The sequence below is a fragment of the Nomia melanderi genome, chromosome 6 (assembly GCF_051020985.1).
Source record: "Nomia melanderi isolate GNS246 chromosome 6, iyNomMela1, whole genome shotgun sequence".
NCBI lineage: Eukaryota > Metazoa > Arthropoda > Insecta > Hymenoptera > Halictidae > Nomia > Nomia melanderi.
Genome location: NC_135004.1, coordinates 1,010,105 through 1,037,705, shown reverse-complemented (window position 1 = coordinate 1,037,705; position 27,601 = coordinate 1,010,105). Strand labels below are relative to the sequence as shown.

The window sequence follows — 27,601 nt, the reverse complement described above, 5'->3', positions numbered from 1 at the left end:
ACGACGGATCCGTGGGAACTGGGGAATCATCGATACACGGGAATTACGATACCTCGACGGGACTCATCGCTCCACGCTTCTTTTACTCCTCGTAGTCGTAATACGGTATCGATATTCATCACAGTTATTGTTGGCGACCCATTGTTCGGGACGAGTCCGTTGTATCCGTTCGTCGGATGTAAAAGTAGTAAAGCATACGCGAGGGAAAGAGAGGGAGAATTATAAATAACAAAAATATCGCTCGTAAAATACATGCGATAGTAAGATACGACGTAAAGAATGTTATTTATTGTCTGTAACGGGACGGAACGAGCATAACCGTGAAACAGCGGCTCGAGCCCGGAGAAAATGGTCCCGCGGTGAATACCGATAGCGAATACGGACAAAGATCGACGCATAGGACGAATAAAACTGAAAGAAATGAATGACCTTTGAAAAGAGTTGAAAGAAAAAATGGGGGAATAATCCTGTAAAAGCAATGAATTTGATGAACGAGGTGTACGCGAAGGTAACGGTATTCGGTGCGAGAAATAAAGCGAATGGCAAAGTGTTTTTCGTTTAATCCATGTTTTATTATAAAATATATAGTAATGATAGGTAACATTTACGCCACGTCGAATATTTACGTAGGTACTATATGTATATTTGTATATATATATATATATATATATATAATATATCTATGTATATTTAGTATGTACAGTCGTTGAAGATTTACGGAAGTGAAAGGACACGGGCGAGCACGAGGAGCTCGCCAAGCTCGCGTTGCTTTCAACGGGGTTCGTTAGCCTAGAAAAAGTCCGGTTTCCACGGATACAGATGAGAACTGTGACGATCGTTCCCGCGATTACGCGTAACCGCGCGGCTCTTCTCTTACCCCGCGTCGACGTTTGATCGGAGAACGCTTCGACTTCTTCCGAGCACAGCCAGAAACACAGCGACGGGGAAAACGAACCGACAAATTTCACGCGTCGACGGGTCTCGAGCTTCATCGGGAACGTTCCGTCGCTCGGACGTCGAACGACCATTATTTTCTCCGTTATTTCCACGGGCACTGCTTTTCTCTCGCGGGCGCTCGCTCACGGGGATCCCTCGTTCGGCTCGCGCATCGCGGTATCGACATTCTCGCAAACGTTATCGCGCACACGCGTGTTCGTAACTGGGAACAATTTACATTTTCCGTCCCCCAGTTTTTTGCGTCCGTCGCATTTGTGCGTATCGCGGCAGTCGATTACGCGCCGTTTGACGCGCGCGGTCCGTGACGGCAAGTTGATTTATTAAACTCTGTCGTCGCGGCGCAGCGTCCAGGCTCGGTCGAGCTGCGGTTCTTTTTTTCCTGCGGTCCCCTTTTTCGCGCAATCCGACAGAGCAGCAATTTCCATGCAAATAAGGAAGGACGGGTCGAAAACCGTCACGAATTCGCCGCACCCGCGTTCTCTCGCGAGATCCTAAGACCGTTGCCCTGTCGACGAACGTTGCGTTTCGCGGCGGACGTTCCGATTTTTCGACTCGATCCGCCGTCATCCTTCTACGCGATCGCTCGAAGCTAATTCGTTGTTATTTCCTTTGGCCTTTCGCCGCGCGTCGATCGATCGAGCGAGCCAACTGGACCCGGAACAGCGAACGGCGTTGTCGGGGACTGTGCGTTACGGTTAAAAAGTACAAATGTCGAAAGCGGGAAATTTGAATCGCTGAAAAGAGGAACGCTGTTTCCGGGTTTCAAAGGAAACTCGAGCTCGTTCGAGCGAAAAAAGGAACTGGAACGCGGCGCGACGCGTCTCGCTGCGGAAAGCCAGGCTTCGAAACCGCACTACCTCAAACGAAACGCATGCGACGCCACCGGTTGTCTCGATCTTGATTTCGTTGCCAATTCCGCGACGAGACACCGCGGGCTGGCGAAAAGATATTCCGGCAACAGGTCTGCACCGCCGAACCCGACCACAGAGCTACCGTCTCGGGTTCGATAGACTCGGAACGATAGGAACACCGTTAACCCCTCGCCCTGTAACGTAGAGTGGGACTCGTGATATAGTCTAGAAACTGAATTTAAGCTTCTACCGTAATTCAATCTTTCCCTTGCGAAGGTTGATCTTCGTAATAAACACAGACTTATAACGAACGTCGCATCCCTTTGTCCAGATAATTATTAACACGTTAAGCGCCATGTCAGCTATTAGAGACCGACATTTCTGAATGATTAGAAAACAATCGTAACATGCAAGATAACCGAAGTCAAACGCAAATGTTTACTAACGTAACTAACTTGATAATAATGTAACGCAAGCATTGTAACAGCAAATAATTCATAATTGTTCTTGCTCTTCTTTTCCGCGAAAGAATAATTCTGCAGAAAAACACTTAAGATTTTCGCTTAACGTGTTAAGGATATTTCAACACCGAGGAGAACATCTTCAAAGCAAATCGCGTGAGGCGAGAGATTAAACTTTTCGATACGTTCCCCGCGTTCGATCGATGCCAGTTTCCTCGAAAATCAACGGATAACGCGAACGAAACGGGATCGCTATAAAAATCGCGAGAACAGCGACGAGAGCGGAAGAATTCCAGAACAGGAGCTAGAAGTTCGCTTCCGTGACTGCAACTTCCAGTGGAACGGTCGATTTTCGATCGACAGGAAAACACTTGCTACGAACGTGGGAAAATGCACGTAGGATCTCCGCCAGTAGGAGGAGCCCGGCGAACACCAGAAACAGAAAGGTGGTTGAGAACGGGAAGTCGATCGTAATAATTTTCACGGCGAACACCCGTTAAACGCTCGCCGGGATTCACCGGGAAAGAGTATAAAGGATAAATCGGGCGGGTGTAGGAAACGCGCGTGTCACGAGCAAAAGCCATTCGCTCGATTCGCTTCGTTTGGTTTCGTTCGGTGTCGTTCGGTGTCGTTTCGTCTCGAGTCACGTCGCGACTCTTCGCATCTGGGTCGGGACGAGGAAATGGACGCATACTTCGTCCCGTTGTTTCACGCCGCTCCACTCCTTTTACTACCGTTACTTAAATCTCAAGAGTAAATCTTGCTGTCCTCGTGGCTCGATTTCCTCCGGGAAAACTTTCGAAGCGATCGATCGCGAGGCGTTCGATTAAAGAGCAGCAGCGTCGCGGCACCGCGATCATTGAAAAGGAACTCCGACCGGACTCCGCGAGCGAAGAGGGACCGCGCGATCGGGTTTCGCGCTGAAACTGGAACTCGACTACGCTCCGCGGAACGATTATCATTGAAACTGGTCTTCCTCCGAACGATTCCCCGAGTTTTGCGCGTCTCCCACCGACGCAACGGAAATTCAACCAAGTTCCATCGTCGAGTTTCCGCTCTGCGAAAACAATCTTGCGCATTCCGTAGAGAAAACCCGACGGATCGCGGCAGTTCCGTCGCAACTATCGCTAACTTGCTCATCCGTTTCACGGTTCGTCGAAGCTCCGCGCGGCGTAGATTCCGAACCGACTCGATATCCGAATGAAATCTTCTATTTTGAAAAATACGGGCGCCGCGGCTCGTCGCTTCGCGTTCCGCGAAAATTCGGTCTCCGCGGTCGTGCGAGCACGTGAAAACGAGCCGAGAAATCAGGATCGCGTGATAGGCTCTGCAGTTTTTCAGCAGTTCGACGAACTTTCCGGCAGCGGGATTTTCTCTCCGCTTTTCCATCCCAGAGAATTTTCATTCCCGCATCGGTGATGTTATATTTTGTTTTTTGTTGGCTGTCTGTTCGACGGCAGGCGCCACGCGTCGAAATGGCGTCGACCGAACGGGCATTCGGCAGGAACCGTTGGCGCGTAAGCAACGCGAACGAACCGCTGGCGGGTCGAACAATGCGAATTTAATCCGAACAATGCGATTATTTCGTCGCACGCGAGTTCGTCTTTTCACGTTTCAAAATGGAACCCCGAGCACTGACGTTCCCAGCTTTTTCGCGCTGGGATTCGAACCACCGCGAGGATACCTACTCGTAATTACTTGATACGGCGGTATACATTACCCCATGGCGAATTCGAGAAATAAGAAATCGTTTGCTCGCCCCTGCGACGCGCGACTTTGCGAACAACTCCGAAGTCGGCGCGCGAGTTCGATTCCCCCGATAGGAATTAATCACATCCTTTCCCGCCACGGAGGAACCGTTACACCGGAAGGGCGCGCGCGCGCGTTACGTCTAATTCCTAATTGAATCTATTATCCTCGCTACAAAGTTAGGAAATCCATAACGTGAAACGATTCGCTCGCGGTCCAACGCGCGCCACGTTCTCGCGTACGCGGCTACCGCTACTGGGGGGCCCTACGTCGTTTAGGAAATTCAGTTCACCCCGGTACGTGCTCGACGAGGCGACCGATCGCTGCCTCAAAGAGAACCTCCGAGATTTCCACGAAAAATTGTATTCCGGTCGAGATCTAGCGGCAGCGTAGAAAAATTAGGCGATCGGAACCTAGTCGTTTGCTGGTCAAGAAGCTCGCAGACGTCGCCGCGCCATTTAGGCTGTGAACACCGGTCAGCGATTTCCAGGAGGAACGATTGGAAATGCTAGTCGTCGAGCGCGGTTCTTTCGAAGAGAAGACCGAACGGTGGAGAAAGACTTCCGCCCGATCCCGGTACTATACGCTACACACGTAAACGTTCACCTATAAGTAGAGAGTAGAGGAGTCGACCGTCGGGCCAGCCAGCCAGCTAGCCAGCCAGCCAACCAGCCAGCCAACCAACCGGTTAACCGGAAGCTGCGGCGACCACGCCGCGTCGTACGCGGTCCACGATCGTCGGGATCAGCAGACGGTCACGAACGACAGGGTGGTGGTCGTCTTCGGCGAAGCGTACGCGTGAATCGACTGGGAATATCTCGATTGTCAAATGCGCAGCGGATCGGTGCGGGGATTCGATGGTTTGTGTCGCGTGGCGCAGAAGCTCAGCCCGAAGCACAACATCAGCAACGCCACAGAGCCGATCAGCAAATGGCTCGACCAGGACACGGAACACTTTCCTGAAACAGATCGACGTCGAATATTCGGTCGGATGAGGGATGATTGGTCCAGATCGCGACACAGTGCGACGAAATCGTCGAACGCTGGGCGTTTCCATGGAAAAATAACGTTTTTCTTTCTGTAGTCATGTACTAGTTTTCTGGTTCTGCTGTTGCTGTGGAAGATCCATCTGAATTTTGTAACACACCATGCTTTGGCTATGTCAAACTTTATTTGAAAGTGTGGTAACTTGAGCGAAATATTGTTTGGATTTTTGTCTGTAGGAAACGGTTGTCATTTTGATTTTTGTTGGAATAGTTTTAGGTGGTGGTTTTCTTCAATGGAGAATGTGAATACTAATATCTTTATTATTGTTTTCTTACCGAATTACCACTTTTTCTCTCTATTTTCGAATTTCTTCAAGTCAAGCAAATTGTTCGTATTTGAAAATGTAAATATAGCTCTTAATTCTCTATAGATTCGAGATTGCGAGATCAAAACATTTATATCCGTGCGCATCCAATCTTTTGATATTTTTACGTGTTTTCGTATAAAAGCAAGTGAAATATGTATAACGACTGGCGAAAATATATTTGGTCAGTGGATTCAATTATATCATACCTACAAAATTTATATATCACACGCAGCTATATGTATTGGATTAAAAGAAACGGTATGCAAACCTATTCCAACATAAATTAAGAAGCTAATATTTCTATAAACAAACATCTAAAATATATTCCAAGCGAATTCCGAAAACGTCAAATAAAATTTACCGAATTATAAGTAAAATATGGTTTCAAGTTGCAAATACTTGTCTCGCAATAACAGTAGACATAAAGAAGTAATGCAACAATCCAGGAACAACAGATTATTTTTCAATCAAATTAACTAGCGTTTGACTTTTTCATCACACTGTGCGCCACGCAGACTCTCACAGTAGGCAACATCGAAATTTCGTCGCAGCGTCGAACAAATTTTCAAGTTTCAGTCCCACCAGTCAGAGTTCAACGATCGACGGTCGTACGTCGTCGACGAACGTATTCCAACGATTCTCCAAGAGACGCTAGTCCGTCTAGAGACCGATACTCACCGAGATTGTACACGTTAGCACCTTTCCCGCAAGACTCCCGCACCTCCCTGTTGTCCCATCCTATGGGATACATCACCAAACCACCGCATATCATCACTGCTGTAACGAGAAAATGGCAGCGCGGTTGTCAGCGGGTTAAATCTCGCGGCTTTCCATCCGGCACCTCGGCGGAACAGCGAAACACCGAACATTGTTCGCGCGACGACGTTGACGGAGAGGAATTTTATTCAACCACAGGTCCGTTTGACCGTACGCGATGGAAGAACCGTACGACAATGAGAAGGCGGGTCTTCAAAGACAACCAAACGACTAGCTTTCGAGACTCGCTCGTGACCCGGACGACCAACCATCGGTGCTTTTAGGTAGATTTCCCGTAACACGGAAAAGTTAGTTTCACAGTGGAAATTCGAAACGTCCGCGATGAGTTCGCAGAGAGCCGGATCAACAGGACGCTATTATGTCTGCCGAGCTAATAAATAAATTATGCCTGGTACGCGGTTTCCCAGGAGTTCGTTAATAACAGCGTCGCCCGGTGAAAAGCCATTTTGAGAGCGATAACCACGGCCCGACCAACGGCGAACGAGAAAATGGAACGTGTCAACGTTTCAAAGAAGAATGATATTCGAGTAATATCCATTTTCTTTGTGGATTCTTTGCTGTCTAGCGGCTCTCGGGAAACCGCGTGTCGACCCGTTGCTTCGCAAACGCTGGACGTTCCTATTAACGCTTTCGCTCTCTTCGCAAGAACGTTTTCGCTTCGCGTTCACCCGTCAATTCTGCGTGCAATCGAATATTATTGCGGTCCAAACAGATACAACGTGATTTCCAGTCATTCCGCGTCATGTTTTCAGCTATTCGCGGCGTCCCGTTCTCATCGATCTCATACTGGATGGATCCGTCGTAGGCAGATTAGAGAAATTTACCATGATTCGCGGCGAACTCTTGGTCGATCTTATTACGAAACTCGACGCGTAACCTGTTACGATCTCGTTCCGCGAGCCATCGGGGAACGCTGTAAAGTTTCCGGTCGCGACTGTTCTTAGTACCACGGAGCAGAATGCGTAAGTTCGTTCACGATGGACTCGAAGTGGGAGTTTCCTCGTTGCCGATCCGTCCGAGGCGATACGGTTAGAATCGATACACGCTGTCGATCCACTCGAGATTCTTTCTTCGTCTATTGTTCTCGACGAACGAAGATAAAACGAATTCGAATCGAAATCGGACTGGGATACATACTGCCAGCAGATGTATTATAAACAACCAAAGAATATCTTATCAAAGGGGTCGAGATCCAATCGACAGCGCGTATCGAAACTTACAAAGGAAGTTATCGAACCCGGAAATTAAAAAAACATAACGAAACTTTATGCGTAAATAGAGTAAGTGAAACCTAATACATTGCAATTTTTTTTCGTGTCGAATTTCATTTTAAGGGAGTAAAACTATCCCTTGACATTTTTTAAAAAGGATTAATCGTGGAGGTATTTTGAAAAATTTGTACTTGACAAATTTTATTTTGCAGTTTTATGAACATGAAAGAACAATGTATTTTTTGTTTAAACTGTCCTCGCTACTTCTGACCGTTCCCAAGATAATCCATAGAAAAGTAAAATTTGCATTTCTAGAGGTAGTTTCACTCCTTCAAAGTGAAATTCGGCAGACAAAAAATTGTAATACGATTAGGTTTGACTTACTCTACTTATACACAAAGATTCGTAATTTTTTGAATTTCTGAGTTCGATAACATCCCCCGTCAGTCCATCGCGATGAAGGAAGCTCCAAGATCCCATACTCACCAGCGAGCAACTGCAAGCTGCCCAACACTCTGGTGTGCTTGGGCGTTTTCAGAATATGCGGCAGGAAGCTGGAGGCTGCGGCCAGCAGGGTCAGCGCGCCGATCACCGCGATCGCGACACCGATTCCCATCGTGACGGTGCTCGCCTGCCACCAAGCGCTCGGTATGTCCCAGAAACTGTAATCAAATATTACCTTGAATCGGTATCGCACCGCGACGCGACGCGACGCGACGCGACTCGGTAAACGGTATCTCGTTCGCGGAGTTCGATGAATAATTGAACGTCGAACGCGCGCGAACCAAGTCGAAGGGGAATCGTAACTCGTAACTCGAAATTAAATTGAAACTCGATTATATGTCCCTACCCTTCGGAGTGCGCGCTCGTTAATTCCTCGCCACGCGGTCCCCCGTTCTCGAGTTACACAGCTTCGGAAGCAGCGGAGATCGATGCGCGAAACGAGTGTTATCATTTCGTAGGTTTCTACTTCGACGCGAATACGACCCGCGCCTCTCTCTCGCCTCGGAGATCAGGGATTCCGACACCTTCGTTTCGTTCTTAGGGCTTATACACACGAACGGCATAATTCCACTGCGATCTCGTAGCGATTCTACATACGTGCACCACATACAGAGCAAATTTCATCTTACACCAGATACACAATTGAAGAAAAAGAAATATATATATATATATATATATATATATATATATATATATATATATATATATGGGTCGTTCAAAAGCAAATGCGGTTGAGTCCAGAAAAGGAAGATTGAGATAATTAATGTTTCGGCTTCTGAAATTATTATGCATATCAGAAGATATATGCAAAAGGGACTTTTGATCTAGAAACGAGTAAATCCTTTAGTAACTAACAAGAATATTATTTATTCCACGAGAATTTACAGGAATCAGAAAACATCAAAAAATGGAGTTAACCGCATTGATTTCTGAGCGACTCACATATTTGTCATCCTCGTCGCGATCCGTTGCGATTGACGAAACGGCGTGACAATGATCTGTCATTTACCAAACCGCAAACGTCACAACGGTCGCTGCATGATCGCAACGGGTCGCAACAAGGATGACAAATATATATATATTTCTGTTTGCTTTAACTGTGTATCTTTCGTAAGATGAAATTTGCTCCGTGTATAGGTGCACGTATATAAAATTGCCAGCGTCACCGCCGCGAGATCGCCTCGCTCGTGTGCATAGGCCGTTATTGTGTGCCGTCGGAAAGTAGGCCAGAGTTCGGATTTTCGCGCGGCCTTGAGGAACGTCTCGCAATCTCGCCCGCACAAAGGCCGTTTTCCTTTTCGTCTTCCTCTTCATTTGCATTTTCGTTTGCATTTTCGTTTCCGCGGTATTCGTTGCTGTGCATTCCATTAAAGTTAGCCAAATGCGCCGTGTGCTGGGAGCAAATCGGTGGAGCTGCAACGAGCCGGCGAATACGTACATACATATCGTACATACGGACGCACATAGTTCGCGGAAAAAAGTGATCCGACATCGCGGAAACAACTCCAAACTACTTTTAATTAACGAGCTTCAACCAGAAAATTCGAACGGACGGGAAAAAACGAGCGTTTCGAACTGTGCGCTCGCGAATCGTCCAACCGCTCGAATCGAAAGTTTGCAAACGTTAATTCATCCTGTGTCTCGGCGGTTCGTTTTCGACGGTGACCCGCGACAGCGGAGAACTTCGCGCCCGCCGATACAAAGCCATTACCGGTCTATTACCGGCGAGAAGAAGGTTCCATTGCCTAGCGTCGCTTCAAGAGTCGCCGGAACTCCGTTGATCCCCGCGGCGCGGCGTGCCGCCTAGTGCGAAACCGTGTTTGCCAATGAAAATATCGAATGACGAGATTGCTAGAAGTACAGTTACTCTTTCAGTTAATGCAACGATCTCCGTTTCCCACTGAGTTTCGCCGATCTCACTTATACATCTTCTTTTCGCAACGCGATTAACCAACCTTGAAACAAGCAACGATTCAGCTTATCCACTCAACTTTGCACCGGAACAACCGAACGCGCGAAAATTACATCGAGTTCGGCTTGCCCACAGCTAAAGGGGGAACATTTCCTAAACGTTAACATCGTTTCCCATTGTTTCACATAGATTCGTTGTCGGATTTCACGCGAAAATGCCATTCAACGTTCACCGTGCTCGCTAAAATGATACTCGCTCGAACCGACCGTAGTAGCACCAGCATCGTTTCCAGTGAGAACAAAGAGAAACAAAGAAGCAAAAGCTGCAATGTAGGATTTCTCTGTTATTATTTAAACGTTCGTGAATAAGAGTGATAATGGATTGCCATGCCGTATTCGTGAAACTGTTAGATCCTCGAAATTATTTAAACGTTGACATAGGTCGACATTTGTTGATTGATCGACGATCTACTTCGCGAACGGAGCACTGGAGCGCGACGTTCCGAAATTTGTAATATCTCGATAAGCGCGCGCGTGCAAACTTCTTGTGTTCGGAGTACAGTGGCTTTAAGTTTTCCTGGCCTCGTTACGTCCGAGAGTGGCGCCTTATGAACGAGAACGCGACGCCGCCTGTGCTGTTTCCCAACCAGACCCGGTGAATTTATATCGCGCGGTTCCGAAGCGGCGACAAAATACTAGATAATCTTAACTTCACGTGCTTTGTCAACGTTATCGTACATCGAAGCTGCTGCATAATTTAGATTGCGAAGTTGGGAATCGATGGGAACGATCAAACTTGCGTTCGGCCCCTGTCCGCCAAAAGCGTTTCATCTACGAGTTTCCTCCGTGACGTTCGAACGAGTTTTGTTGAATTTGTGAGAAGCGACAATGGTCAACGCTAGGTTTACGGACATTTATTGTATAGTTTATCGTATTGCACCTAGAAACGTCGATGTTCGTTCGTTTGGATTTTGAAGATTAGAGATTCAAAGATAAATGGTAAACATTCATCAAACAGTGTTTATGAAATTCTAAGAGTTTAGATATAATTATATAAATTATGATTACTTCATGAATTATAATTACAAAGGAATTCAATTACATCGTATAAAATTATTTCGGTATTCGTAGCTCAACTACGAATAAGTAATTCCATTACGTAGTATATAATTATTTCGGGATTTGTAGCTCAGCTTCTTCACGCAATTAAATTATTATTAATATAATTCGTAATTCTGGTCGCGTATTCAATTGAATTGAAATGTAATTCGTTTCTACAATTTAAATACAATTAGAAAATGCAATGTATGTTCCGAATGAATAAAAATAAGCTGCGGTAGAAACGATATTGAGAGGTAACGAAAGGTCAAAGGAAACCACGTGAGGGTTTGAAAAAGTAAAGATCGAATGCAGTGGAAACATGATGTTATTCATACATGATAATACGTCATCAGAAACAAACTTGTTTATTACGTGCGTTTATAAAACAACTATAAATTTAAGGGAAGAAACATGTAGTTGATAGTTCAATTATACTCATGATCAAAGTAATCAACAGTTAAATTAATAGAATGCTTCAAATTATATATACGTAATTAAATTACAACGAAACGAAATTACGTAATTCAATTAGCACGACTCCGTCCGCAAACCTAGTGCAAAGAAATCAACGACTATAACAAATTTTTAGATTCAATTCGATCCAATGGTTAACGCGGAAATGATAGGTATCGATACCAATGAACTATTAGTAACCGAGATTGTTTGTAAATAAATATACAGAGGCGATACTCGAAGTCCGTGGGAACGGATAGCGCGGCGAGTGAGTGTTTCGCCGGTGAATCCCGGAGAAAGGAGGACAATTAATTTCGCGAAGCTCGGATGCGTTTCCACCTGTTCCCACGTATACGTACCTGGAATACCTGGCGCACTCGTAAACTATTTCGGGAGCGGTGTTCGGCGCCCTTATTCGTGGATAGTTGCAGCGCCGAAAGGAACTAAAATACGCGTCCGCTTTTCCCAACAGTCGTCCCTGAAATGCAAAACACACATCTACGCAAGGAGAGACCAGAACAAAGCATGGGACGCAGCAGGAACAAGAGTTGGTGGGAACAGGAGAGGAAACAGGCTCGAGAGGCTAGAGAGTTTCAACGTTTCGGATCCTCTTTCGCGGATTCCGAGCAGGGCTTTGGGACCGCAAGAGGTTAAACATCGTCCCGAAGTAAGTATACTACTAATTTCACGGCGAGCCCGTTCGCGTTCGTTACCGAGCGTTTTCGCCTCGGCTCCCCCTTTGAGCCGAGTCAACAACTTTTCAACGGCCAATTGAACGCAAAGTCGATCGAAAGTCGGCGCGGGTTACGTCGAATCGCAGCCCGATCATCGAGATTCCCGCTACGCTTGTATTTTCCGGTTGATTCCGCCGGAGGTTCCCGCGGCAGCTTTAGCCGGTGGAATTCGATTCGCGAACAACGATCGCTTATCCCGCATCAACCGAATTATTTGCCTACAGAGATCGAATTTCGCGACCGAGAACCCGCGCCTTTGATCCCGACGATGTCGGTCGAGCGATTCGAAATCGAATTCAAGATCTTCCGAGATTAGCACGCGGATCATCGAAATACGCGGAAAGTCGACCTCGAACGCGTATACGAGGGTCGCACGCGTCGCTAGCCGAAGCGGCAAGGCGGCGATGCACGGAGAAGCAAATGTAAATTCCCTTATGCATTTATTCATCCCGCTACTCGAGTATTTTCAAAGCCATTCAGAGCCCTCCTCTCTGCATTTTGCCACTCGAACAGGATAAATGCGTGTGTACGCTCCGAAGGGACGTCCGCGTCCGAACCTCGACGTCGATGTCGACGTTCGCGTTATTCATTGGCTGTTTTGCGCTCGTTTCTTTCGTCGTCGGCTTAACGACCGCGAAAGAAAGAAACGCGGATACACCGAGCTACATCGACTTCGCGTTTCGCGGACTTCCTCGCGGAGAATCGAGAAGATTAACTGTTTCCCGCGGTCTGGATCGTCTAAATTTTCGGTTGAGTTGCCACTCGATAATTCGAATTGCTAGGTTATACTTCAGAATACATAGAATCGAAATTCGTCTTCGAGTTTTCTTTTACCTAGACGATCAGTCGCTCAATTGCATATCATTGAGATCCTACCGCCTTATCGGTGTAACGAAGGACCAGTTATCAATCCGATTCGCGACTCGAATAAACCCTAGTCTTCTCTACGAGTGAATTTTCGCGTTCGGACGCTTCCGATTGAAACGTTTCATCCGGAAGTTCGGAAGATCCGAAGCAGATGCATCGACGGGAAAGTACGTTTTTCCGCAAACTTTTTCTATCGGTCGGCGGAAGTCGGCGGGATTTCCCCGGTTCCTTTCGAAAGCTAGTTTCCCGGAGCAATTCGCGAAACGAGCGCCGCTTCTCCGAGTGGATTCGTCTTCCCCGAGGTAGGATTCCGCGCGGAGAAATTCGTTTGCGATCTAATTCGAGCGTCAGTGAAGAGAAGCAAAGGGAAGAGAAGGGTTACGCGCTCGGCTCGGTTAGCGTCGAACAGTTCCCTCGAGTTTCAAAAGTTGTCGTGCCAACAACGTTCGGCTCATTGGCAACTCGAATCGGTCGTATCTCCGAGCCACTCCACGTCGAGCGTTCCTCCGCGGCTCTCGCGACTCTTCCGTCCGCATTCGTAACGAACCGTGACCCGTGACCCGTGACCCACGATCCTCTCGACTCTCGTCTCACAGCTTCTGACACTTCCATCTCATCGCTACCGAGAACGCCCGCGCCGAACGGATGCGTTTGCTTTTTGCAGCGCGCAACCATCGCGTCGCGCCCGATTAACCTTTCGCCTTACAACAACGTGTCAGGCTCGCGGTGAAGATTTTAAATAAAATTTAAGAAGGATAAATGAGTCGCTCAGAAGCCAATGAGGTTGAGTCCGGGAAAGAAAGATTGAGAAAATTAAAGTTTTCACTTCGGAAGTTATTATACATGTTCAGAAGACATAAGAATAAAGGCTTTCTGACCTAGAAAAACGAAGAAACGAGTAAATCTTTGAATAACTAAAAAGAATATTATTTGCTACGTTGAAATTTACAAAAATCAGAAAATGTCGATAAATCGACTTAACCGCATCGGCTTCTGAGCAACTCGAATATCACACAACTCTTTTGAATTGAAATTAAATATTATTTTTCTGTTATCAATAATCATACTTTCGAGCAAAGATTGGAATATGTCTAGAATTTTTCTCCTTTTTCAATAAACAGTTAAAGGCAAAGTGGTTGTATCGACCATAACGGAGAAGCAAATCACAAGGCAAGGGGTTAATTGCCGATTCCTTCGCCGCGATTCGAACGCGTCGCAGTTTCAACCGTTGCGCGTAAAGAGTTTACTTTCGTTTTACGACGCATCGTCGCATCGATGTATCGGAAACGTCTCATTCGAACGAACGCGAAAGCTACTGATACGCAATCCCTTCCGTTTCCTCCGGACGAGCTCGGCAAGCCCAAGAATACTCGAATCGGTCTCGAAGTTGATATCGAAACGTATTCGTCAAGGACGATAAAATTTTACGGGCGCGTCTGGATTGACGACGAGAAGAACGAATCGGTCCTACCGGCAATTCGGCATTCCAGCCTGCTGTCGGCTGTCGCTCGCCGACTTCTACGCCGGCTGCCACACCGCGTCGGCGAGCGATGTACATTTGACGAAACTCGCGAAGAAAGCCCGCATGTATCGCTCCCCCGGAACCAGCCGGCGCACAATGCGGCCGCCTGTGGACGAAACCCCGAAATTCGACTATTCAGATAATGAAAATTGAAGGCTACTAATATGTTGCTAAGTAGTCCCCGCTATACAAAATGATTTTCAATTGAAAAATAAAAATTTTGAGCAAATAAATTCCGTTTCGCTATTTATATAACGTTGGCATCGAAACGCAAAGTATCTATTGTCACTGAAAAAACTACATAATATCCTCGTAATGTTTGCAAAAATATGACTACTACATGTTTAGCTCTATACCTTACAACTTTTGTCTGAAGCATTTTGTTTAAATATATAAGAAAATATGATTTTTTGTTATTTATCTATCAATTATTGGAATTCTTTTATTCGCATTTTTATATTGAATTAAATAAATTGGTCCGTTGAATAAAATTATCAACAATTTCATTATTGTCATATATTATACATAGTTCTTTAAGAGAAACTAGCTTTTCTTCTGTCTCGACGAGTTATATATCAATTGAAACTATTGTCCGGCTGGATTACCGAAACAGACCACTATTCCGCGGAACGGAGTGCGAACTTGGAAGCAGGGCGTACAGCGTTTCTTCGACGCTTTGTTTCCCAGCGGCGTTACCCCTTTCCCCGAAGACACAGCGATGGGCTTTCACGATCGAGTTCTCGAGCTCTTCGACCGGTTCGACGCGAACTCGTTCCGTGGCTGTACTCAAGGATGCCTCGAAATTGACGGCGCCTCGCGAGATCCGCGAAAAGTTTCCTTTGTGCGTTTGGAGCGCTTTCCCATACAATATCCTCACCGCGGGACGCGAAAAGCGACACGCCAGTCGTCGGGATTTGTTTACGTAGTTGTTCGTCTTTGCTCAAACTTTGTTCGTCTACTCGTGCAAGGCGTTTCCGCGGACACGCGGCCGAGAGGACGAAGAGGCGATGTCGAGAACCATCGGAAATCGTGAAAGTCTTTCGAACGGCACCTTTCACGAAGCCGGTCTTCTCTCCCTCGAGCCGAGGTTGCTTTAAATAGCCGTTCTTCTTCTCTTCTTTTTCCGAGGCGTGCAGTTTAGCGCGCGTCCCGACCCCGAGCGCGGTGAGAAACCTCGGAACCGTGTGCACGCTCGTCCACCTTCCTTCAACGTTGCCTCCGACGACCAACGATCGCGCGCGATTACGGATGGACATGGATCGGTCGCGTTCTTTGCTCGAAAGAGCGATCGAACCGGCTTCGCAACGCCAATTCTCGATCCCGAGCGTCACGTAAATGGGATTAGCGACGTCGGGTTATCGAACGACTGGTACGCAGCTTGCAGCGCGGTTCCAATTTCCGATGTATAGAACTGCGAGCAGAAGCTGCGGGAGAGATTCGCATCGGCGAGCATCGAACAAGCACGGCTCGCCTTTTCCCACTCGCATTCCAATAACTCGCGCGCGTTCATCCGAAACGTTTCAATCGAGATTCGCCTCGTTCCTCGCCGCGCTCGAAAGAACAATTTGCATCCGCTGTTTATTAATCCCACCAAATGACCGTGTTTAATTTAGAAAACACTCCGGCACCGATATCCGGTTCGCTGGGCGCGATACAATCGATATTGAAAATTTGATTTTATCATGCCGGAAATCGCACTCTCCGCCTCCTCGCCCTTCGAGGTACATATCGAGGTATTCGCGCGCGTGTGCGTGTGTATGCGCGTGTACGCGTGACGCGTGCGTGTTCCTGGAAATCGTACTTGCTCGTTCGTCGGCCCGCCCGCGATTCGCGCGGTTTTTGCTCGCGCGTTCGCCCTTCGCGCCAGTCGTTCGCAATCGACGCGACACACCCGAGCTCCGTGTTACAATAGCCGAGGGAAAGATAAAGAGAGCGACGCGGGGAGGTCCGGGCATTATTTTCAGGAACGGTTCTCTCTTTCCTTCGTTTCGCGGACCAATAAATTTCCACGGTTTCTATCGCGGCAAGCTATTTGTCGCCACTCGAGCCCGTTCGAGTAAAACGACGTGAGTTGTTAGCGGACGCGGCGGTGGGACGGGTTCAAGGATCGTTCGATCCGCGGTTGCGAGATCGCGGGGACGAGCGAGCGTCTCCACTATTGGGAGCTTAGGAGGAAAAAACCGAGCATCGGTGCCGACGACGAACGGCGAGTAATTGGAGGGAAGCGCGAAACCGGACGCTGCGGGGTGCAGCCAAAATCCGGGATTACGACGGGATAGAGCGAACCTTCGGTTCCCGTGGCTCGTTTCCAGCTAGGTGAGTGGGGGGAGACGATCGCTCACCTGAATCCAGTAAGGCAGATAAAATCCGGAACAGGCGAGAATCGACGCCACGGTGGACAAGGTTGCCCACAGCACGCACAACACTGTCATCTCATCGGTTTAAAAGCGTCCCTCCCTCCTTTGTCTCTTCGCTTTCGGCGGGGTAGCTTTCGCCTGGCTCTTCGCCGCGTCCTCGTACCCCCGCCGATCTCAGCCTCCTCTTCGAACGCGCATGATTAACGAACGCTCGAAGACTGGTGACCGCTGCGGATGAACCGAGCAGCCGCTGACCTGCCGATGCACTGGACGCGCCGCCCGCGAGTCCGGATTCACGCGCTGCAGACACGATCTGGAGCTGCGGCGATACTCCGTTCGCGCGCGATCTCGGCGAGATCGAGGTTCGGTCCTTGGACCAATAGCCGCGTTTAGGCTTCGAACACCGAACCGATTCCAACGAGACCAAAAGGAACCGGAGCGAGTAGGTCCATCCAGCGTCGCACTCAGACGCGAATTCGCTCGCTGGAAGGGACGAGGATCGTGTTGGTGGTCCTGCTTGCGATCGCGGTGGTCCTCCTCCTCCTCGTCCTCCTCGCCCACTGGTGGTATTCCGATGCGAGGCGAGAACGCATCGCGGTCCCGTGGGGGAATCCGAAAATACACCGGGTTTATAGGTCGTTTCGAGAGAACCTCGTCGCGGTCTCACGGTCAAGGTTCGCGCGGCCACGATTCGAGGCGAGGATCCGTTGGTCCGACGCGACGCGTTCGGTGATCGCGTCGCACGCCTCGCACGCGTCGGCTGCCCTCGAGTGTCGGAGCGATGCCGAGCCGCTTTCTCCGGCGCACCGCGCGCCGCACCGCACCGCCGACGCGACGCCGTTAATTATAGACGGAGCGAGGAACCGGCGGAGCGCGCGGAATCACGTACCCAGTCCCCCGGCTCTCGATAAAAATTCACCGTCGCGCCCCATTTCCTAGAGCAGCGCGCACTATCACCCACCAGCGGAACGCCGAGACTGAAAAGTGTGGATGATCACGCGGAGGAGGTCGGACGGTCGACGAACCGAGCGTAAGAACGGAACAAAGGGGTAGAAAGAAGGCGACCGGTCACGACCGAGCGATCGTACTCGGCGCCGCTTCGTGACTGCGACTAACCGAACCTAGCGGGCCGGACTCCTTTTCCGCCGCTAGGCGAGCCGAGTTCTGCCTCCCACTCTCCAGCTATTTGGCAAGCATGCGTGCGCCGTACGGCATGCGACGCGCGCGTGCCGCGACTGTGACTGTGGCCGCGGCTGTGGCTCTGCTCGTGGATGTGGCTTCGGCTCCTATCTCGACCTCGGGTAAGCATATAATCGTATCCGATACCTTTACCCTTGGTTCGGTTGCGCGAAACGATCCTTTCGTATAGATACCGGGGTACACTTTAACCCCTTGTGCTACCGTTTAGCTGGACAGAATCCGGGCGACAGTTGTAGGGTGAAGGTAAAGCGATGTTGGGGGAAGACTACGTGTCTCACTCGTGACATTTGGAACGAAATTGTGATCACGAGTGAGACTCGCGATGTACTGCAAGAGGTTAACGAAGTTGAAACGAGTCTAACCACGGATTCGGCCTTGTCCGTGCCGTTTCTGAAGGTTCGTTCCCATTCCGAGCGCACGTTAATTGTCAACCGAGGCGCGCGAGTTAGTCCCTCCCACCGAGTTTACTCGCAGCAACATCTGGATGGCACGTGTGCACTGAAAACAAGCAAGGGGAAAGAGTTTGACTAGACTAATCCAACGGACCGTAGCGTTTCTGTAAATAATAGACGTCTTTGAAATCTCGGACGCCCCAATGCTGTCAAGGTTTGAAACTTGAAGGAAACAGGTCGATGGAAGCCGAGTCACGCATGGCCCGGTAGACGATCGGAAGAAACGTCGCGCAGTGGGCTTTAAAAAAGTTTTGAAGTAGAGTTGCAGAATATGGAATGTACAATAGGTATCAGTAAAAACAATTTGAGGAACAGTTTGTGTTCATGGCGGAATCGAGGCCACTTTAAGTTTTAAAAATAGGAACGAATTCAGAGCACATATTGCATGATATTTTTACTGCCAGATGTTACATCCTGTATACTTGACAAACTTCGATACAAAGATTCTTTCATTTTCAAAATATAGAAAGTGCTACGAAGCATTTAAAGAGTAAAACACGTAGTCTAGAAGTGCCTAACTCTGGCGAAGATTCTGCATTTGTCGAGTGCTTCATGCAGAAAAAGATTATTAGTACATTAATCCTCAAACATTCAACTATGTCAAGCGGTAAGAATTGTATAGTTCACCTAAAACTTTCGAAATTGACTTTTGCCCATCTAGACCGTTCGTGTACTTCCTGCTAATCGGAACGATTGGATCGTACTTATTTATCCTATCGGAAAGAACCGAAGCGTTTCAAATCCGCGAACGATCCATCTTGACTCGAGGAGGACAAAGTTTCTCCCCGAGTTTCGCGAGCGTCGATCGAAGTTTAAGTTTCGATAGCGGTCGTCGGAGAGCCGAATTCTAGCGAAGAGCCGGTACGAACAGCGCCGAAGAAGCCGCTTTTCGATCGAAGGTGGAATCGAGCCGCGAATCGAAACGGAAACTGGAAATCGGGCCACCGTGGTCAACTGGAATTTTCTGGCGTGCGTACCGGCGTGGAAGCGAAACTGGCGCAGTTTGCTTCGTTTTTCAAATACGAGGGTTCGCGCGGCACAGGAAGGCCGCTCGTAGCTTTTTCCGCGGCGATTCGAGTGGCGAGAATTCGAGGGGTAAACGGCGTCGACGTAATTGGCAGGGAACGCGCGGCGTGTGCACGGATTGATGAAAAGCCGGACGGGCGAGCGCTAAACACGATAGAGCAGATGCAACGCGCCGGACGGAAGGAAGCTGAAAAGTCGAATTGGATCGAAGCCGCGCCACCGTAAACGATCGAAAAAATATTCGAACCGGCGAAACACGACCGAGGACGACAAGCGAAGGCGGGTCGTAATTTGTTTCTCGCGACGGTCGGAGTGAAATTCCGCGTTTCCCGGTCATTTTTTTCCCGGCGAATTTCAACGGCGGACCGTGAGACTCACCGAGAGATTATTTACGATCGGTGGTCCACAGTCCGCGGTGAGTTAAACGTTTCCAAAACAAAAGGGACGAGAGTTACGGTACACCGAACGACGCATTATTTTCGGAGTCGCGGCACGCGGCCGATGTTTCGACAAAGCCACTTGTCCGAAACAATATTTTGACGTTGTAACACACCGACGAACAACACGACCGATTGGAAAGCCGACAAGCTTTGAATTTTTTCCGGGAAATCCGAGCACGCCTCGCGTTGCATCGCATTGCAGCGCGTCGCATCTCGTTCTGGTGGCGTTCTCTTTTTCGCCTGTCAATTTCGTTAGCCGAGAACAGAATCGAGATTATTGTATTCTACTTTTTCCTTTCGTTTTTGTTATTACTTTTCGGGATTGCCGTACTGTTCGTTAGGTCTCGCCTTGTTCGTTACGCTATAGTTACCTGTGTATACGCGATTATCCGCGCGCTACGATTCTCATGCATCCCACCTTCCTTCAACCATTTCTATATTCGCCTGCTCTCGCGCGTCTTGTTCTAGTATTCTTGATTATTGTTATTACTCCCATACAATCTTTATCACCGAGCGGGTCTGAAACATTAAAAGTAGTTAGTTCGCACGGTATCGCGTGAAGGCGAAATTTATTTTGAAACCTGACCCAAAAGCTAAGATTAGAGTTAAACTAGATTGTCGTCGTACTCCGCGCGAAACATGCTACTGTCGTGTACCGAATTCCACGGAATTCGAAGGCCATCGAAACGCCTCGAAATTGTTTTATTGCCGGACGCCGTGGTCGATCAGCTGGGCTGACTCGGTGCATCAAAGTGTTAATTTTTGTAAACAAGATTGTCACGACGCTGCGGGATTCGCGTAACGATTCGGCAAAGAGACTCGAGAAACGCGCCTCTCCGCAACTGCTAACGATTTTACCTTCGCCCGCTCCGCTTCTCCATTACTGGCAATTAAATCTCGCTCCGGATGAAACATTTCGGGGACCCGCACCCGCGCAGGAACTTTTTAATCGTGGTCACAGCTGATGCGAAAGTAATGCTGTTCCCTGCCGGAGAAACGTGTCGGAATAAGCAACCGACAGCGGCTTTATCGCGGCGCAACGCAGCCCGTACGCTGTGACATCGCAGAGGCTCAATGAAAATCGTCGCTACCAGGTGTACCGGTTGAATTCTACTAGCATTCTGCTGTTAACTAGGGCTGCCGAACCAGTCACAGTGATTGATTTCGGGTTTCTGTTTTCGCCATTATTGGTATCTCAAAAGCATCGAATATTCGAAGTCATTTTGAAAATAAGTAATTTCATTTGAATACTATGAAGAATATGTGAAGATACTGAAAATAATCTATTGTTACCATTTTTTAAGCGATACATGTTAATCGTATTAAATGCTCGGTACTTCTACTGCTAAATGTAGTACCCTGGATTTTAGCGTGGTTTAGGATATTCTTAAGGAACATAAATGCGAGGATAAATGTGAGTGAAGAGCTATAAAAGAGGATAATCATAACTATCGAGGGAAAGTGGCCTGCATAACGTCGCAGACCCAAGTTTGCGAGTTTAGCTTCGAAGGCATGTGTTGGAGACTTTGTTAAGAGTGCGAGTGAAGAATGATTGTGTGGAGGAAATGATTTTTGGGTGCAAACGTTGGAAAGAGAGTTTAAAGGACAGTCGTGCGTTGGTCTTCGTGGCAATTAGTTGAGTTGTGCGTTGTCTTTAATTGTTATATAGTTCTGTATTATATTTAAACGTTATCCATTATAGTAATAATAAACCTTATTGATTATTAGTCTTCTATATTTCGTATTATTTCCGATCCATACATACATCGCTGGGAAGCCAATGCGGTTAAGTCTAGAAAAGAAAGATTGAGAAAATTAATGTTTTGACTTCTGAAATTATTACACAATATATCCAAAGCTGTAAGAAGCAGGACTTGCTGACCCAGAAAGAACGAAGAAACGAGTAAATCCTTGAATAACTAAAAAAAATATGATTTATTACAGTTTACAAAACTTAGAAAATATCGAAAAATCGACATTGGCTTCTGAGTGACTCATATGTACACTGTATAAATATCTGAAAACCATCTTTTCGGAACCATTCATTGTTACAGAGAAAAGTTCTATAGAGTTACAAGTTTAACCGTTTGCGAAGAAAGATTTTTTGAAATATACAAAACCTTTAGCAGATGAAATTAAATTGTATCTTAATTACTTAGATAATAGAAAAAAAACATAAACTACATGTTAACCTCTTGCTGTTTGAGTAATTAAATAATTTATTTGCGACTTAGTATTCCAAACATGAAAATTTCATGTTATCGAAACGTCGACATTCGTCAGCAAAGGGTTAATTTCATCATTGCATCGTTCAATTGAACATAAACACTATCGTACTCTGTCGTAACGTAACATGACATCGGTTGATCGGTCATGCGGTAATGATTCTGTCTCCACGCGATATCCAATTAGGATATAGCCTTAGTCGAAACACGCGTACCATTTAATCCCGAATACGCGCGCGCGGATACGCCAGAGAGAACGAGACGGGGGGAATAGCTTCCGATTCGGCGTTTCGAGTCGAGTGGCTGGCGGAGGCGCTCGCGGGTTCATTTGAACCCGCGATTTCAGCCGAGCGAAATCTTTGTCCCACGCGATTCTGCTTCCGGTTCATTTCCGCGAACGCCTCGCAGTCTCATTTCGCTTTACATGAACGCCGCCGCGTTAGGTTTCTCGATTCGTCGCAGCTGAGGATCCGCCTCGTTCCCCTTTCTTCCCGCGACGTCTTCATGTGCGCCAGCGTAACGCGGGCCGCACCGGTTGCCATTTTTACGCGCTCGTAAACAATATTTTTATTCCGTTTTCACGTACGGCGAAGGCGCGCCGCTTTGCTCTTCCAATTTATTAAAAGCATTCGCTTCAAACTCACCAAATTTGTAGTGACTTCATTTGCTCGGTAAGTCGTACAGTGGTTTTGCAATTTGAATGAAGATGAATAGACTTTGAAAACTGAAGTACGAGACCGATGAAACTCTGTACTTTTCACGTCTCCGGGGCAGGAAAATTTTCAATGGCACTGACATGACTATTGGTAACTGTCACCCTTTTTTCTGAAACTTCGTAACCTACATAATCGATTTTAAGCATAAGACAGTGACACTTTGTTGATTGTAATTCGATTTTGTTGTCAGTAAACATTTCGAAATCACTTTGTCCGATTATTCCCCGCTGGAACAAATCATTAATAATATTTTTCAAATCACTCTTCTCGTCAAAAGCAAATCTACGGAGCGAAAATTTAAAACACTGATGTCTTTTCAATCTAAGCGGAAATTCTAGATTTTCCTAGATTTTCCGCTAACAAACGTGCCCTTTTCAAAAGTTTCTTTATAACGATACAGTCAGAAAGCTATAATATCCTACTCGCAAACGTACTTATAAAGCTTACGACATTTCACGATCTCGCATGCACTTGCATTCCTCCGACATCATCCTCTTGTCAATCCACTCCACTTGTCAATTCACTCAAATCAGTCGTCTCCGTCTCCATACTTACCAATAAACTGCACGCGCACACAAGCTAACGCATCCTCGCACAGCATTCATTTATTTCCTAAAAGCTTATTCGCACTGCACTTTGCCTTAACCTCTCAATTTCCTCTTATCCTGCCTCGTTACTCTCGACTTTGAATTTTTCTTATCATTTCTTTCGTATCGGGGGGCTTCTGCTGATACATTTATTATCGTTATTAAAATCACCCGCGCGTGAACCGATTTTCGCGAACGCTTCTGATCGAATCCACTGTGATCGGCGGGGGGTGGAAGGTGAACGGATATCGGGACAGGACGCTCGGGGATGGTAATTCGCGAGGATCGAGCCGTCGCTCGATCGGAAACTTGGTATCCGGCCGATAAATACGCAGACGAAGTTTAATACAGGCTGAAGCGGTTCCCGAACACAAGGGCTGCAGTTTATGGCGTTGCGCGGCGGCGACAGCGGAGACAGCGTCAGAAGCAACGACAGAGCCAGCGACGGGAAGAGGCGCGCGGTAGATGTTAAAGCGTCAATCTCCAGGAAAGTTTCGGTCGTTGCATCGAGAAATTTCGTCCGCGTACCACCGCCAACTTCGAGCTAGTTATCGGCAATCGAACACAATCGGCCGTGGCTGTGTATACGCGTTCTACGTGGCGCGGCTCCTTCCGACACTTTGCCGATTAGTTCGATGTATTCGAATCGTCGCGAAACTTGGCACCATTCGTGCCGAAAGTCGGACTACAACCAACCCTGGCCACCGTCTCGGACCGTTGATGATTTTCAAACGCAGCATGTTTCGTTGAAGATTCACTCAACTGCAAAGTATAACTAGAAGTGAAACGATAGGACTACGAATACTTAATCGCTAGCACTCTGGGTTGTACTGATCGGTTCGATATTGTGAGGTAATGACAGAGACTAGGCAGTAAAATACTCTTTACTGTATTAACGAGTGTATTCGACACGGAAAAAGAATTTAAGAAACACGTTCGTACAAACAATTCTTCACACTGCTGTTTTTTTCCCATTGTTCACTTCTTTCCCTTGACGATGCTCTTTTCGTTAATCGCGTACAATAATATAGTTCCGTATCATTCTCACCGTTCTCTCTCTTTGTCACTCTGTTAGAGTCTCGCAATATCGACTTATAGATCGACTCGCATAGCCGACCGCTTCGACGAAGAACGGCCCCGTGTCCGACAACACGGTCGCGGTTCGATTCGAAGATGGTAGATCTCGGCGAACGAGGTTCGCTTTAGCGGAAAGACACGGAAGGAAAGGATATTTCTCGGACCCCCGTGATCGATCCTCCGCTTTGTCGAGGGTGTCGGAGGCTCCGAGGGCAAACGAGAGCAAGAGGCAGAGGAAGGAGGTAAAAGAGGGTGGAAGAGGGTCGACTGTCGCTCGAACGGCCCTAGGAATTCTCGCCTTTCGCGGGGCTCTGTGCCGCGAGAGTGCAAGACCGTTCCTTTCAAAGCAAACTGCAGCGCGCCGCGTCAAAGGAGGCTCGCGCGCCTCCAGCTGGCAAAAGTATCTCCTCGAAACGCGCCTCGTCCCGAGCAATTTCTTAATAATGAAATACATCTTGTTCTTTTCTCCAGCTGTTTTCGCGTATTTCCATTTTAGCGGTGTAAAGTCGGAGAAACCCAGGGAACCTTTGAAATGGGCCGCCGTGCAGCGGCGCGCAGCGCGAGAGGGAACTCGCGCCCTCGTTACGAGGCTCTTTTGGAAAGTGAAACGTCGTTGCCGCGAATCGCGTTACAAGCAATCCAACGTCGCGAGCCGGGACGCGAGCGATCGCGGAACGACACCTGTTCCACGGATATTAATTCTCGCTTTAGACTTTGCGCCCGCGTTCCTCGATCGCGCGGAGATTCGAGCGAAAACTCTTGGCCTTGTCGCGATAGGGTGCACCGCGACGCGTGCACGCGACAGTTTTCACGAGCGCAACGCTGGAAAAAGTTCGCGTGGATAAAATATACGGACTTTCTCGTTCGGTTCGTCGAGCGAGGCGCACGTCGGGAATCCCGGCGAATCCCCCGGATAATTGTAATTGCCAGTTGCTCTTTGATTAAAGCGTCCCCGGTAAACTGTGTCGGTAGTCGGTGAACGAGTTCATTAGCATGCTCGGCCCGCTACGATGCGACGCGACGCGACGCAACGCGACTAGGTCGGAGGTCTGGCTGCGGCATGGCGGACCGTTCAGTGTCGCCGATCTAATCTTCGCCGCTACCTGTCGTCTACGCGTCCCGGCTGGAAACTCTACCTATCTTCTCCAATCATCCCTCGATAATCACGGGCGACCGGCAATTTGAATTTCCTTGGACTTCCCGATCGAAGGTCGTTGCATCGTGAATATCAGAAACTCCCGTCACACTTTCAACTGATGTCTAAAGGAAGATTTCGCTACGTTCAATTAGTGTTCATTGAATCATGCGTTGCGTATTGTATTCAGAAATTTTTTACTGCTTTTTAACTTGCTTATTTGAGAACATTCGTGCGTACGTTACAATGAAAACGATAAAGCGAGAAGTGGAACGTTGAGGCTTTTTCGGTGAAAACCGTCGAGTTCGGGTAAATTTTAGAACGTTCGACCAATCAACGCTTTCAGTAACCGTGTTGAATGTTAAATTTGCGTAAACAAATTCAGCGAAAACGGGAGTGGCGGAGTTTTCCCTTGAAAAAGTTCGAACGGATTATGTTTCCGGCGAATCAGGTCAAGAGTCGCGAGCGGTCGGCACCTCGCCGCTGGAAAAGGCCCGTTAACCCGTCCTCGCGGATCTTGCTTCATAAATTCTTCTACTTGGACCCGAAAGCCCGAATTACTCGTGACAAACACAAAGATAACGAAGGCAGCGCGAAAATCCGCGCTGTTCCTTTGGCTGGCAGCGCAACCGGCGCGGCGTTTCGCGGAGAATTATTTGCCAAACGTTTCTCGAGGAAACGCGCGAGGTCGGCAAACGAAAAATGCTCCGACCGTCTCGGCCATGAAACGCAGCTGCCTTTAACGACTTCCTAGTCCGTACCGGAATCTGCAACTCGGAGAAAAGGGTAAAGTAATTGGCACGCGCGGGAGCGAGCGAGCGAGCGAGCGGTCTGTTTTTCCGTTAGCAGGCGTGCCAACCGCCGCTTCATCTGTACCGGAACTTCGCGAGAGGTGAAAAGGGACTTTGATCGAGGGCGAACCGAGTTCGGTCAAAGGAGTTCGACTCGAAGCGGTCGGGGGGTTGGGAAAAGAAGCAGGATCGCTGGGGGAGAGGTGAAACAGCACAGGGTTTGCGCGTGCTTTGTCGCTTCCTTCCTCCTTCCGTCCGGAGTTTCCTCGCTCGTCGAGCTCTTCCGATGCTCGGAAGAATCGGAAAGTTCGGTGATGCCAGCAACTCGCCGGGAACTGTATTTATTCACCGGCTTTTCGTCCCGCGATAAGGGTCTTTTCCTGGTTCACCGAACGTCGGCCGGTGCGGGCGCGAGCGCCACCGAAAGCTCGCTGTGTATCCTCGACCCGTTTCCTCCCTTCTAATAAACTCCGTCTTATCTCGAACGGTTCGGCTCGCTGGCCTCACCCCGGAGCTGCGCGAAGGCTGCAATAAAACCACGCTTCCTGACCGTTTTTCGTTCGACGGCGACGCGCGCCGGAGGAAATTGTTCGAGCATACCGGAATAGGTAAATACCGGGAGAAGACACGCGCGCGTTCGGCAAACACGCCGCGTTACTACATTTTATTTGATTCGCTGTTTTCAAATGGTATCGCGCTGTCCATTGTTTGCCGCGATGTCCTCCTCTCCGCGAGAGACAGCGCGGCTCGCATCGCCCCGAACCTTTTCGCCGAACTACGAGCTTTCGCAAACATCCGAGGCACACGGGAAACGAGAAACGGGAAACCGGAAACCGGAATCGGGGAACGGGAAACGATTTCCAGGCAGCCGTTTCCGATTACCCATCGTCGACAAATATCCGCAACCGTCATCCTCCCTTCTGTATTCGATTTTTACCGTTCCGCGCACGAAGACGAACGTATTCGAAGAAAAACCGAATAAAAGCGTGTGCCGGTAGGCGTTTAAGCTCTTCGCGGTTCGCGACGGATTCTAGTTGCACTCTCTGCCCTTTGAAACTGTAAAAGGAAGGAAAACGTTGCGAACCACTTCTCCTTTTGTCGAAACACGCGATCGAAACCGACAAAGCCGGATTGACACGTTCT

General features: G+C 48.1%; 1 protein-coding gene across 2 annotated transcripts; it reads right to left on the bottom strand.

Annotated features, from left to right (window-relative positions):
- Positions 1-571: 571 nt before the first annotated feature.
- Positions 572-17,930, bottom strand: LOC116432341 (LHFPL tetraspan subfamily member 6 protein). 2 transcript variants are annotated; one of them, XM_031989038.2, is made up of 5 exons: positions 16,795-17,930; positions 11,689-11,807; positions 7,847-8,022; positions 6,051-6,149; positions 572-4,977 (listed from the first exon to the last, which is right to left on the bottom strand). In XM_031989038.2, exons 1-5 carry the CDS (start codon positions 16,882-16,884, stop codon positions 4,844-4,846), a joined length of 618 nt encoding a protein of 205 aa, XP_031844898.1. In that variant the 5' UTR covers positions 16,885-17,930; the 3' UTR covers positions 572-4,843. The 2 variants fall into 2 exon arrangements, with proteins under 2 accessions (XP_031844898.1, XP_076224394.1); XM_076368279.1 differs by having other exon boundaries at positions 6,051-6,146.
- Between the last annotated feature and the right edge of the window lie 9,671 nt (positions 17,931-27,601).